At 38.4% G+C, this 15,615-nt stretch overlaps 1 protein-coding gene across 4 annotated transcripts in view; it reads right to left on the bottom strand.

Annotated features, from left to right (window-relative positions):
* Positions 1-15,615, bottom strand: part of RELN (reelin) — a 651,259-nt gene that overhangs the window by 106,963 nt on the left and 528,681 nt on the right. For all 4 annotated transcript variants that reach the window (XM_077471873.1, XM_077471875.1, XM_077471874.1 and 1 more), the window contains exons 33-39: positions 13,743-13,931; positions 11,590-11,863; positions 10,153-10,293; positions 6,011-6,188; positions 5,581-5,665; positions 3,954-4,136; positions 312-483 (exon numbers count right to left, since the gene is read on the bottom strand). In XM_077471873.1, the coding sequence (XP_077327999.1) occupies positions 312-483; positions 3,954-4,136; positions 5,581-5,665; positions 6,011-6,188; positions 10,153-10,293; positions 11,590-11,863; positions 13,743-13,931 (1,222 nt within the window). The remainder of the gene's footprint in view (positions 1-311; positions 484-3,953; positions 4,137-5,580; positions 5,666-6,010; positions 6,189-10,152; positions 10,294-11,589; positions 11,864-13,742; positions 13,932-15,615) is intronic.

Raw genomic sequence — 15,615 nt, forward strand, 5'->3', positions numbered from 1 at the left:
CCTGCTGCCCAGATACCACAAGAGCAAGGAAAGCTTGGCACTGAGCTAAATAGTTACCGTGATAGGGACACAGAAGTGATGCATTATATTGCAAAAGCATTCAAATTGGAGACGGTGGACTCACGTGATAAGCTTGAGGTCAAATCTTTGGTTAAGGATTTACAACTATCTAGCATCTGGAATATCACATGATTCCTTGTCCTTTATTTTTTCAGCTGCAAACTTCCTTAAAAAACCTCTGATTGACATTAAAATATGAGAAATTACATCTGACATATAAAAAGTGATAAATAATAACTGTGTTAACTTACGGTGCTCCTTTGGAGGAGTATGGACAGTAGAGACCAATATTTCCACCAGGGTAGAAAAACCAGTTATCTTCCTTGGGGCCATAATCAAATGTATCCATTAAGATGGTAGGATTGTGTACATTATTCCCATCAATGACAAAGTCTTCTATGATCCATATTTCATCTCTCTTTCCTGTGACAGTACAGAACAATAACAAATGTAATGGCCAGCTCATCTCATAATTCTCACATGCTGCACAATCTACAAATATATTCCTTAGAATACAATAACATTTGTAATAAGATTTCAAAAGGGGGTGGTCTCAAATGTATGATTACATTTGTTCATATGCCTGCATAAATAATGATATATGTAGACAGAAAAAAATATGTAAAGTACTGAGCAAGTATTTGTCCCTTGTTGTCATAATTTAAGCTAGCCATATATTTCCATGGTCATTTAGGTTCCACTATGGCTATTATCTGCATTGACTTTGTTTGTGTCCACCATGTTTGTGTGGCTTCAGATTCTTCTATTCAAGCAAATACCTAATTCCTCCTAATGAATGTGTTTGTTCATGTTAACTGTGGTGAAAACATTAGATGGCAAGCTCTTTCATCTGCATGTATTGCTATGAATGAGCAATGTCCTCTGTAAAAGCACTGCAAAAAGTGTTCAACATTATAGAGAGTAAAATAAATGAATGCATAAACATGCACAATGCATAGAAATTATAATTAGGTCGAAAAGGTCCAATGGATAAGGGTGCTGGAAGTGCTGTCTATCTATAACAACCAATACCTGGAATCCTAGGCATAGAATCTATCTGAACATGCCAGCCCCTAGGCTTCAGTCTATTCTACAGGGCACCTTGCAAAATGTTTGCTATGAACACCCTTTAAGCTTTTTGTAAGAGAACATTCTTATCAATGACCACCCATGTGAGGTGCATTCTTCCCAATGACCACCAATAATAAGGTGTTCTTATTCTCAATGCCCAACAATGTAAGAGGGCATTCTTCCCACTGACTCCTAGTGTACAGGGTTTCTTTATACCACTAAGTACCAATCTATGGGGATATCTCTCCCACTGAACATCAAAGTAGGGCCATGTAAGGGGGCTTTTTTCAACTGACCACCAACTGTAGGGGGTCCTTCTTTGCTGACCACCAGAGTAATGGGACTCCTTGTTTTAGTATTGAAGCATACATATTGAAAACATAAAAAAATGAATATCAACACTTAATGGCATATATAGCTGATAGCAATAAGTGCAGATATACAAACACTTCTGTAAAAAGTGAAAAGAAAAAAATTACAGAGCAAAATAACAATATCAAAAGAAACTTTATTTGGAGATGTATGCCACCATGGATGCTGTCTGTGTTGGTTGTTGTCACTGTGCATGCACCCACAGCTCACAGGGTGATGTCCTTGGATGGCCTGCGGTTTCCAGCACTATACCTTCAGCACATATAAGGTTTTGTAAGTAGTTCATAGTATGGGGGTCCCTTATTTTTATCCTGTTCCATTCTTTGACCTTGTCAGATCACACACACATATATATATTTTTTTATTTTTTTATAGATAAATAATATGGGCTTTCTCTTGAGTGACCCAAAGTCACGAAACGCATTGAGCTACCAGCTGCCATATTCTACACCAATCCTTTGTTGACAATAGATTTTTATGTCATTTGTTTACACAATACATGTTCATATGATTATATATGTAATTTTTGCCATCATGTTCAATATATATCTTTTTATCAACAGTGACAGAGAGTAGCAAGGTTATAGATTATATAGATATTTTGTAATATATGTATGTATATAGATGACATTTTATGGGATAGTGAAATATTGTTATGTGATATCTTTGAAATTGTTATAAGAATACTGCTATTATGGAAAACTGTCTTAAAATTTGATATTGACATTATATATATATATGAACTAATAAATATTTTTTCTATATCCATTTATTGTCTATCACCACGTGCTTCATATAAAGCCCCAATATCTCACCTTTCCCCTATAAATAGTCTTCATTTGAGGAATGTTTTCAGTTTTTTTTGACAGACAGAAGATTAACTTTTGTCTGAACTCCAAGATTATCAAATTGTCTGTACATGAGAGGCATGTATATTCCTATTAAATCCTAAAGCAATTGGTGTATTTCATTCAGATCTGTACAGCATGTACAGGATGCCAGGGATGGATCTTGGATGGTATTATATGGTATGGTATTTCCACACTATTTGGGTTGTGGTCCCTTAAGGGGGACAATGAGAGACATTGTGTGTATTTAGGGGTCTTACTCATGCAGGATGAGGGGTTCTGGGGTAGTCTGGTTGGAGAAGATTAACAGAAATTCTCTCAGAAATGTTAAATCCTTATTTGGGACCTGCCATTCAGAGGCACGGAGATTTTGGGTGAGCCACCAAACACTGATTATGGGACTTTGGTCCCAAAAGGGTTAACCCGCCTGCAAGGGGAGGCTTGAAAGGGAGCAGGAAGGACTCAGCACCTGTCTTTGAGGTGGAGTGGAGTAATTCAAAGCTAGAATAAAGTGTGAACTGTCTGTCAACTGAGATATTGTTTTGCTGAGCTCCCGAGGCCTTTGTGGTACCCCAAACACCTTTGTGTGGCACTAGTATATAGGCGGTGAGAAATTCTGTTTTTGTTACAACAGAAGAATATACTGTTTGCAGCTCCATTGCTGAAGCTATTTTTGTTTGCTTGTTTTTGAAAGACCATTGACTTTTACAAGGGCCTGGCTGGTGATCTCTGGTTCTCCATATTACAAGTAATACAGAATCAAACTTTGCTTTGTTCAGGATGACTGGACCTGTATTCACTGCCCTGTAGTTTTCTGTAGGCTTTCTGAATAAGAGGGCCTGTTGGGACCCACCTACATCTGTTCTCTCTGAACAATGATAATGTCACAGCTACTATTACAAGGTAATAACTGTCTTTACAAAGGCATTTGCTACATACATACAAAGTGGATTTATATCCTTTGTGGCTATCGAGGACTATATGTAAATTAACGTTTTTGTGTCTGGAGTTCAGCTTTAAAGTGGACCTTCATCAAGAAATATGACTCACTCTCCTCTGGCTTCTCCCCTTCTGTCTTACACAATTGGGAACAGTTTTTTTTAACAATAAATAAATAAATAAATATCCTCACCAAGGCGAGCATAAAGTATGCAGCGCAATCTCACACATGTGCAGATGACCTGCTGGATCTATGGGATCTGACAGAGTCCTCCAGCAAGCCTGCACATACATATAATGGCATGAAACCCCTGTGCACACAAAGAAAGCAGCAGGTCAATGGGATCTGGCAGAGGTGAGCAGCATGTCTGCACATGCTTGGGGGAACTTCATGAAATTCCATGCATGCACAGACACTTGCGGAGACCTGAGGTATATCTGTGTATATATGTGTGAGATGTCAAGCTAAGATGGTGGTATGGGAGCACAGAGATACAGAGGAACACTGGGTTGAAAGGAGGACAGCGGTGGACTGGATGGACTACGAAGTACATATTTTATATTTACATATATGAAAAATGATGAAGGAGTGAAAAAATATCAAGGCAGGAGTAAAGTTCCTCTTCAAAGAATACTTTTGATACAGTGAAAAAAATACTATACCATTGTGGTAAGGCTGCCAAAGCCTAAACCTAGTGGCATTGGTTTGAGCTGCTGCTGGCAGAGGAGCATTGACAAACAAGATATCAGTAGTTTGAGTAAAATAAAATTCATCCAGGAGATGCCAGGTGATGCCTCCTGTGACTGAAAACTGAAGAAGAACAGAGTGTGACCTCTCTGGAACTCCTAAAATAAAAATTACAAATAGAATAGATCATAAAAAGAATTATAAAAAAGACAAATGGGTGGATATATTTGCTTATTATCACAAAGTATTTTTTTTAAAATGCTTAATATGGAAAAACAGTCAAAACTTTTCTATTTGGTTTTGGGTAGCATGGGAAAGGGTAAGAACCTCTGCAAAGCTATACTGCTCTCTCCAAATGAAGCACAGACTGCCACAGTGGAGTAGGAAAGAGTAGAAAGTGTGACCCTGTGGGGAGATTTCCCATCACTTCCTGTGTGGTAACCAGGACTGGAAGAGATGGTAAATTTCAACCAAAGACAGCATAAAAACCTGTGGGGGGTTTTAACCTTTCACCGCTCTAATCAAAAAAATGTTTGCCTAGAGATTGACTATACAGAGGACAACATCATAAGTACTCACAAAATTTGTAGATGCAAAGTTCAACATCTATTTGGCTTATCAATGGAAAAGTAGGTCAATTCAATCATCATGGGATTGATTTACTAAAACTGTACAGTGCAAAATCTGGTGCAGTTCTGCATAGAAACCAATCAGATTGCAGGTTTTTTTTTGTCAAAGCTTAATTGGTTGACTGATTGGCTACCATCCACTGCTGCACCAAATTGTGAACTCTCCAGTTTTAGTAAATCAACCCCTATGCATTTGTGTAGATTATTAAATATCTTTTTCTTTAAATACATCAAGAAAAAATACCGGCACCTACTTTCAGAACACATTAGGCTGGAATGAATTTTCTGTGGACAGCAAACATATGGAATAAAGTCTCCAAAGACACATTGCCAAATTTAGTCACAATCAGAAAGTTCACTGGATACAGGTCCTTAGTTCAGGATATATCACATACATTGTGATTGTGACCAAAACTGACATCTGGGTCTTCAGGGAGCAAACGCTGTATATACTTGAAGATCCCTGGGCATGCTCCAGGCTGAACTATGCTCCAGTCTGGCCGCTCACAAATGGCTCCCTTTGATGCTTAACATTTTTATGTAAAATTTAAAATACAGAATAATGCAAATTAATAAATGTGACTTATTTTACTATAAACTGCCTCTGTATTCTAGCAAGACAGATTGCCTATGCTTGGAAATACTTAAATGACTCTCAAAAACGAATAGATTTACTTTAAATAGGGATACACTACCCTGCCATTGATAGCCATCCCTTTCAACAAATTAACTGCTCCCTCTATGATCCATGGTATCCTGGAGAGCCTGGGGTTTACTTATTAGCATACACATGTCAAAATGAATGAAATGGTTGCCATCTGTCCGTAACATCTGTGAGACTTCAGTGAGAAGTACAGATGTTTTCCTTTGCTCAGGTTTTACAAATCAGCCATACTGCAGTTTTATAAAAAAAAAAAAAAAAGATATCCAATTATATTTCATTACCACTCACTGTTTATTCTATAAAACCTACCTTTGGTAATGAATTTATACGAAAACTGGATGTATAATGTGTGCATACAGTCAAGATCTCTTGAAACAATCATTCTGGATCCTTCCTGAAAATAAATAACATTAATTTACAAAATAATAGGTTCACATTGGACAACTAACATGACTATGTAAGATGAGGCGTTGGCTTGAAATAGTATTAAATAGTATTGAGAAAGCAGAACATTTTAGGATGAATGTATTGTTTTTTGAAGCTTCTGTAAAGAGTTGCCACTGTCCCAAACAGGAGTTACCTTAACTTTTTAAGAACTTTTAAACAAATATGACCTACATTCATTGAACATAAAAACTTGTTTAGTTTGTCTTGCCTTGACTATAAAATAATGTATACAGTATAGCAATATAATAAAACAAATGCCCAGCCAACCAATGGCATTTAAAGTAGGTCTTACCCCTTTAAAGATAAGTGCCGTTCCAGATTTAATTGTTTCTCCGTTTAAGTTTCCCCGCTCTATCCCATACACCTCAGGCCACAAGTCAGGATGCAGGTTATTATTAAAGTCATCTTTCAGAATTGAAGGTAAAGGTGCAATTGGGACGCAGTATGCACCACCAAAACCTCTGTCACACCTGGAATAAAGCAAACACTAATATTATTGACCACACTACTAAAAGCAAACAACAGGCTTTTATTTTTAATGAGAACAGTCTGAATTCCAAGTTAAATATAGTGCATCAAAACTATGTGGTATGTGGATTTTCTAGAAAGTCTCCCAGGTGCTTTGCAGGTACAGTTGGACCTGGAATTGGACCTGGAATTCTTTATGACCTGTTGACTTCAGCTGTGATGGTAGAACATCCCAGATGTCGTAGGCTCACAATGCTTCCCTCATAACATGGTATTATGCTACTATATTTGCATAACAGACATCACTGCTCAGCACAGTGTGGCTCTGTCCAGTCCCACTCTGTGTTCTCTTTAATTTGTTGACAGCTAAATTTTGTAAAAATAGTAACAGGTGTCTACTAAAAGAGCAGGAGAGGAGGGGGACTAGGGTGGGTATAGAGCAGCCCTATAACATGCCCAGTTCCTACAGAGAACATGCTGTGTGGAAATGATTACATCACTTCCTCTAGATGGTAGCACCCCTTCATTACCTCTCACTTATGCAGGTGTGCAGATTAGGGAAGATGGCATATGGATCCTAAAAACCCTGAACGCACATGAAGTATGTATGCACGTGCAAAATGTAACTTGCAATTTCAGAGTGTTTGCATAAAAAGGTACTTTAGTTCTGTGTAAAACACATACAGAACTAGAGGTGGCTGTGAATAAAGATATTAACAGAGAAAAGGAAAATGGATGGCAGCACTCCAATATAACACCTTTATTGATATGAATTGATCCATACACCACCAGAGGCACAAGTACAGATGATAGCTGACGTGCTTCACACCGTTAGTGCTGCTTAATCATAGCTGTAGGACCACCGACCCCAATCTGTTTTATATACGTATAATCCATTGGCCACCTGACCAAACGCATTCTTTCCAGACTGCAATCAGGTGCAGTCCTCTAAAGCTTTCACACACATGAAAGAGGGAATGGGTGTGGAGGCGATCAGTGCAAATAGCATGTTGAAATTAACCAATGGAAAGGAGAATGAAAATTGTTCATATATAAATGAGCTGCAAATGATCACTTACCCACCAACTACAAGTTGCGCATATGTATATGTTTCTCATCATTCTGCCATTTGGGAAGAATTCCCCTTCAGACACCATTTGGCAGACTTTTACCACATATACATGTGTGTGTATAGGTTTTTTAGATTCAAACATTTTTAAATAACGCATTTATATTTATGTGCACATGTTTTTATTAAGTGTTTATTAGATACATGGGCATGGTGTGTCATTCTTTGGTACACAAGTGCATCGAATGAAAAACTTGGATTTGGTGGGTAAGCGATCATTTGTAGCTCATTTAGATAGAGCTGTATGTATTAACAATTTTAATTCTCCTTTTCATAGGTTAATTTCAACATTCGCCTCCACACCCATTCCTCTTTCATGTGTGTGAAAGCTTTGGAGGACTGCACCTGATCGCAATCTGGAAAGGATATGTTTATTCAGGTGACCAATAGATTATACATATATAAAACAGATTGGGGTCGGTGGTCCTACAGCTATAATTAAGCACCACTAACAGTGCGAAACATGTCACATATCATTTGTACCTGTGCCTCTATTGGTGTATGGATCAATTCATATCAATAAAGGTGTTATATTAGAGTGCGGCCGTCTATTTTCCTTTTCTCCATTAATTGCTATTGCTGAGCCGGCACCCTTCATCTCAAGAGTGCAAGGATGGTGTGAATGCGGAATCATCGCCTGGAGTGTAATCTCTTTGAATTTTGTGAATAAAGATAGATTAGTGCTTAAAGTAGAACTATACACAAAACTTTCTTTCAATTTAGATAAAGGAGGGTGATAGCTATTGTCGTTTTTTTTTGCCATCTGTGCCCCATTGGGGAGATTTCCCCTCACTACCTGTCCCATAGCCACAGGAAATGAGGGGAAATCCCTGAAAACGAAGGGAATTCTTTGGGCCCCCAGGTCACCAGAACTGGTGTCCCCAATTGTAAGATTTCCGGGACAACTCAAAATTTGTGATTTTCTTTAACCTCCCTGGCGGTACGATTATTTCGGATTTTAGGTGCTAAAAGCGGTACCATTATTTTGCATGAAAATTTGGCGTTTTATATTGTAGTCCTGTAATTCTTAGGAATAACTCTCTTAAATCTGTCCAAACCAGAGTCTAGCAGACATCCCGGGTATGATAAAGTTTGAAAAATGAAATCATAAATTATAATATAATAAATAATTATAAATAATTGTACCAAATAATAATATAACAATAATAAAAATTATTCAATAATGTAATCAAATCAAAAACACTGAAATTTGCTCAGTTGCAGAATTGTCACTGTCATTACTTTTCAGTATTTGATGACGGATCTCCCCACAAATCGCTATCACTCAATTCTGCGAGTGATTATAATTTATTATCACTGTTTTCTAGCAGGTCTAAAATCATTTTTGATGTAAAGGGACAGTTTTGGTTGCTATGGACAATCTCCAGTTTCCAGGCATAAAGAACAGTTTTTATTATATAAAACTGCATGCAGGACACTGGACAGACCACTAGGGACAAAGGGGATCTGAAATATTTACATACAACAATGTAATCTGTAACATTACATTATACTGTATGTATACTGTGTGTTTCACTTTTTGAATTTGGCGCCGATCTGCGTCCCCGAGCGTCGCAGCGCTCACAGGGAACGGAGATCGGCGATGTGTTAGATCGAGCGAGACACGGCTCGCTCGTACAGCGGGGAGACAACGCTGGATCCGAGGGAGAAGGTGAATAAACATCCTCCTGGATCCAGCGATGCAGTCCCGAGTCTGGCTCGGGGTTACCGCTTTTGGTATAAAAATTCCACCCCGAGCCAGACTCGGGAATACCGTCAGGGGGGTTAAGTTTCACTTTCAATGATAACAGTAAACAGGACAAATAGAGAGGGTGAATCTCCCTAATGGCGAAACAGGCAGCAATAAAAAGAGGTGTTCTAATCTATCTCCACTCCAAGTTTTGCCATTAGTTATACTTTAAATATTATTTTTCAAACTAGAGTTCCAGTGGAAATGTATTTTGGAAACTCTTTGCCTTCTCAATTATCATTGATTAACTATCTATACCAGAAACAGTCAGAAAAATTGAGAAGCTTAAGCTTTCCAAGTCCCTGTGAACATTGTAAATGAGTCTATAAGGAGATTTTAGCAGAAAAGAACAGAGCTGGCATTGCACAAGTGAATAATACAATATATAATTATAAAAAAAAAAAACTACTTTATTACAACAACAGCAATATTATCACTGTAAGTTATACAGCTTCAAACAAACTACTTTTTCACATCTCAAAATGTTGCAGTGCAAGAATTCCTAGCTGATATGAATAACAATATAATGTAGCGCTATATTCAATAATAAATGCTAGTGCGAGTGTAAGTACTTCGAAAAACATTAGTATCAGCCTCCAGTAATCACCAATGCAGCAGCACTGAGACTGGAAAGGGTAGCAGTGGGAGCCACCTCACGCATACTGTATGCAAATATTTTGACAATTAACAAGTTGGTTGGAGAGGAGTATATTGAACAGAGAAATAACCTCATCAGTCTTCTGCCACTCCCTCACTAACAACAGGCTGAGATTAGAGAACTAAAACCACTACATTCATAAATTTAACAGAAAAAGTGGCGTCATCCTTCCAGATGTGCACATGGCAGGTAAACAGCGCCCATATATGTATTTCCTCTATGTATCTTTGCCCGGAGTGTAGCTTTAAGCAATATTTAGAGACTTCTGTCTGAGGCTGGTGTGTTTTGGTGATCTGAATAATTTTATAAAATGTGCTGCACCATTTGTAGCAGTCCTTATACTCATAATATAAATACATTTACCAAATGTATCCTATCTTAAATATAATTTTTTATGTACATTGATTGTATAAACGTTTTAATACTTACACACAGTGCCCTGAATCACACACACCATGTCCTGAACACATCCAAGGGCATCCAGAAGAAAGAATAATGTTATCAATGGCCCATGCATCAGTACCAGGCCCGTAGCTACTCTGTATCCATCTGAAGCGAGTCCTTGGAGAGCTATGATAAAATCCAAGCACATCCATTTTACAGTGCACAATTATAATGCAGTTTATAATCAATACTGCATGAGTTAATGGTCAATAATTTATTTGCGTTTGGTACATATTTAATACATAGACATTAAGCTAAGGTTTGTCCAGTAGAAACAAAGTATGTTCAATTTGTATAAAGCCAAATGAATTTAACCCCACAGCATTCTTGATCTTGTATGTACAGTATTATTGTTAAATACTGTTACATTGTTAAAGACTGCTTTCAGTCTGAAAAGGCACAGTGAGCTTAACAGTGTTTATGTACAAGTGTGTTTTTCAATCATCTGTATTATCACTTTCAATATTGACTGGAAGATGTAAAGCATTTGAAAAAAAAACAGGAACATTTTATAATAATAGTAGTTATTCTGAGACATTATTACTGTATATTGATACATCTACAGCCCAACAAAAAAAGTGTTATGTGTATAGAATTGTGGCTAATTTACTAAAATAATCATGTACATTAAAATAATTGAAAATGGGTCTTCACAAGTGCATTAAAGTACTGATGTGTCCATACAAGGCAAGAAAATAATTTTGTATGACTTTCACATTATGCTTTCTAAAGCCTCATACACACGATAGGACTTTGTACAAACTTTCCCTTGGATTTTTGTACAAAGGGCGTCGGCCCTGAACTTGTATTGCATACACACAGCAGGACTTTTTCAGCCAACTTTCACCAAATCATGTGGTTTTTCTGCTCTTTACCACCTTTGGCCAACTTCTGTATTGTTGTCTGATCTTTTGCATTGGTTCTGAGCATGCCTGTTTGTACTTTGTACAAAAGTCCTATGGTTTTCTGTACACACGATCAGACTTTGCTCCATCGGACTTTTGTTGCCAGAAAGTTTGTCCGTTCACACAGCCAACAAAAGGCCAATGAAAACCAAAAAAATGTGTCCAATGGAGCGTACACACGGTTGGATGTTGCTCCAAAACAGCTAATTTGCATGTTTGTTGTCAAAAAGTCTGATCGTGTGTATGGGCCTTTACACTTAAATTTTTTGGTTGCTTTAAAAATAGATATTTTTGTTGAAAAATATTTGGCAACCCGTAGACATGCATCATGGGAAGGTGCAATGAAGCACAATTATCATGTAGTGCTAGAACGCAGAAAGCAGAACTTGCACATGTAATGTGCAAATATGACCGCCCCCATATATTGTATTTTATAAAAATATAAATAATACACAGACATTCTGTTTTAGCAATGTACCAGTCTGCTCAATGAGTTATAAAGCATCCGTACACTTACATGGTTGATGGTGGAAGATATACGGTAATCCGTTTCCAACTTTGGAACCTCTCAGATAAGTATACAGAGCTCTCTGTATAATGTAAGCAGCCAATGCTGGGTGGCACACACTCCTCAGTAACCTGGTGCCAATCTCTTCCATTATTTAGTGAATATTGTAACTGAACTGTGTGAGAATCACTAAATGGCTTACTACAGCCCATGCTTAATTCAAACTGTAGAGAACTGGATGGCATCACATGGAAATCCCATGTCTCTACATATCGAGGCTTTCCTGTAGTACAAATGAAATAATGCATCTTGTCATTTTCATTGTTCCTGTAGCTGAGTCATATTTCAATGTGATCTTTAAAAAATAGCATTTAATCTAATCTGCTCTAAACTAAGTACAAACAAAAAAAACATTTACATTAAAATTCAAAAAGTAAAAAGTTAACAAAAATATTTTCCATGATCTACAGTGGTACACAGGGCCAGATTTTTTCATTGTGCCCCTACAGCAGTTGACTGGCTAGCCTTAATTTCACTATAACAAACCACACGGTGCTATGATGGATTGGCTGAAAGAGATATTTGCCAGCTTTACAACAGCATGACCAGAAAAGTAGGGAAAAACATTGCACTGTTCTGGTAGCAAATTGGTTCTAGGTTTGTGGACCTAAAATGGATTAACTGTAAGTCATTTTTCCACCAACAAAAAAAACAAACTGTGCAGGTAAAGCTGCAGTCTGGAGCCTTTTACTATACACAGTGTTAGCAACAGGATGTGTATGTGGCTTCATGGCATAGGTATATATAGAACTGATGCAGTTTTAAAGGATATAAATACTGATATACAACAAACAACAATCCTGTATTCAAATGATTTACTCTGTATGTAATGAATTATAAAAAATGCTAAAGTATATGTAAAGTATTCATAAAAACACTACTGGGTAAAGTATGTGAATTATTTCACCTGCCAAAATTTTAAAGTATTGTTCAGATAGTCTTGTGATTCACACATCTCAAATGTCCTCACTTCTCTCTATTACTATACAAAAGATATGCAATCTTTAATGAACAGATAACCCAATTAGGGGTGTTTTTAATTTTTTTTTAGCTGTTGAGCTGCGTACACACGCGGGGACTGTTCGCTCAACTTTGTCCGTCAAACAGTTTCAGCGGACAGTCCGCTCAAAATTAGCATGGACGGACTTGCCCACACACGACGAACGAACAGTCCGCTGAAACCGTGCGCGATGACGTGAACGGCACGTACGACGGGACTAGAAAACGACGTCCTATACACTGCAATGCAAACTTCGGCGTGTAAATCCTTTCTGAGCATGCGCGGAACTTAGTTTGACGAACAAGCCTACACACGAGGGGACTGTTCGCTGAAACTTTGTTTCAGCGGACAGTTTTTCGGAAATTCCGAAAAACTTTGTTCAGCAGACTGTTCGCTGAAACTGTCCGCTGAAAGCCCACACACGAGCGGACTGTCCGCCGAAACACTGTTCAGCGGACAAAGTTGAGCGAACAGTCCCCGCGTGTGTACGCGGCCTTAGAAAGGATCCAAAAAAATGGATTCTAAATTTTTCTCTAAGGCCGCGTACACACGGGCGGACTGTCTGACGGACTTGGTCCGCTGAAACGTGTTTCAGCGGACAATCCGCTCGTGTGTGGGCTTCAGCGGACTTTTTCAGCGGACAGTCTGGCGGACTAAGTCTTTTGGAATTTCCGTAATATTGTCCGTCCAAACTTGGTTTCAGCGGACAGTCCGCTCGTGAGTAGGCTAGTTCGACGGACTAAGTATGGCGCATGCTCAGAAAGGATTTACACGGCCGAAGGTTGCATTGCAGTGTATTGGACGTCGTATTTCTAGTCCCGTCGTACGTGCCGTACACGTCATCGCGCAAGCTTTCGGCGGACTGTCTGTTCGTCGTGTGTGGTCAAGTCCGTTCATTCAAAAGTAGGACGGACTGTCTGTCGGATTGTCTGACGGACTTAGTTGGACGGACAGTCCGCCCGTGTGTACGCGGCCTTACAAGTATTTGCAACAGCATTTTGGGGTGATGTATAGGCATACATTAAAGTAATTCATAATGCATAAAGCTGTTGATGAAGAGAGTTTACATTTACTTATACAATCCACAATTTAAGACATGTACCTGTGTTTTCAGAAAAAACAAGGGCAGTGTCCATAGACAAACAGTCAATGTCTACTTGGCCTCCTTGAATTCGGTACCAGTTTGCTTGCAAATCTACAGAGCCATCAAACCTGTCCTGGAACCCAGTCCGGGAACTGTCATTCATTCCAATGAGGACATCATCTAGTGCCCACTGGCCTGATTGTCTCCCTGAAATAATTATTATAGTTAATACAGGAACATAGTCACAATACAAAACAAATATATAATGCAGTGTTCAGTGTTGTAGTTGGAAGTTTCTAAATGACAAAAACATGATCAGTCTAAAATGTTATTGGTAGGGCTATTTTAATAGTGAGAGACAGAATAACAAAAAAATCCAGAAACACACATTTCAAAAAAGTTCTAAATAGATTTGCATTTTAATGAGTGAAATAAATATTTGACCCCTTCGCAAAACATGACTTAGTACTTGGTGGCAAAACCCTTGTTGACAATCACAGAGGTCAGATGTTTCTTGTAGTTGGCCACTAGGTTTGCACGCATCTCAGGAGGAATTTTTCCTACTCCTATTTGCAGATCCTTTCCAGGTAATTAAGGTTTCGAAGCTGACGCTTGATAACTCGAACCTTCAGCTCCCTTCACATATATTCTATGGGATTAATGTCTGAAGACTGGCTAGGCCACTCCAGGACTTTAATATGTTACTTCTTTAACCACTCTGTTGTTGCCTTGGCCATGTGTTTTTAGTCATTGCCATGCAGGAATACCCATCCACGACACATTTTCAATGTCCTGGCTGAGGGAAGGAGGTTCTCACCCAAGACTTGACGGTACATGGCTCCGTCCATCATCCCTTTGATGAGGTGAAGTTGTCCTGTCCTCTTAGCAAAAAAACACCCCCAAAGCATGATGTTTCCACCCCCATGTTTGACAGTGGGGATAGGGTTCTTGGGGTATAGGCAGCATTCCTCCTCCTCCAAACACGGTGAGTTGAGTTGATGCCAAGGAGCTTGATTTTGGTCTCATCTGACCGCAACACTTTCACTCAATTCTCCTCTGAATCATTCAGATCTTCATTAGCAAACTTCAGACAGACCTGTACATGTGCTTTCTTGAGCAGGGGGACCTTGCGGGCACTGCAGGATTTCAGTCATTCATGATGTAGTGTGTTACCAATTTATTTATTGGTGACTATGGTCCCATCTGCTTTAAAATTTAACAAGATTCTCCCATGTAGTTTTGGCTGATTCCTCATTGTTCTCATGATCACTGAAACTCCATGAAGTGAGATCTTGCATGGAGCCCCAGTCCGAGGGAGATTGACAGTTATTTTGTGTTTCTTACATTTGCAAATAATTGGAACAACTGTTGTCACCCTCTCATCAAGCTGCTTGGCGATGGTCTTGTAGCCCATTCCAGCCTTAGACAGCTCTTTGGTCTTGGCCATGGTGGAGAGATTGGAATGTGATTGATTGTTCCTGTGGACAGGTGTCTTTTATACAGGTAACAAGCTGAGATTAGGAGCACTCCCTTTAAGAGAGTGCTCCTAATCTCAGCTTTTTACCTGTATAGAAGACACCTGGAAGCAAGGAATCTTGCTGACTGATAGGGGATCAAATACTTATTTTACTCATTAAAATGCAAATCAATTTATAATTGTTGAAATGCATTTTTCTGGATATTTGTGTCATTATTCTGTCTCTCACTGTTAAAAATAAACCTACCAATAAAATTATAGACTGATAATGTTTTTGTCAGTGGGCAAACCTAAAAAATCAGCAGGAGATCAAATACTTTTTTTCCTTACTGTATAGCTAAATAAAAAATCACACAATGCACTATTTTGTAATTTGCATACTCTACATTGGAATAGTTGATGTTTTGACAGAGA

This window comes from Lithobates pipiens, unplaced genomic scaffold, assembly GCF_037356315.1.
Source record: "Lithobates pipiens isolate NorthernLeopardFrog02 unplaced genomic scaffold, aLitPip1_a1.2 Scaffold_8, whole genome shotgun sequence".
Taxonomy (NCBI): Eukaryota; Metazoa; Chordata; class Amphibia; order Anura; family Ranidae; genus Lithobates; species Lithobates pipiens.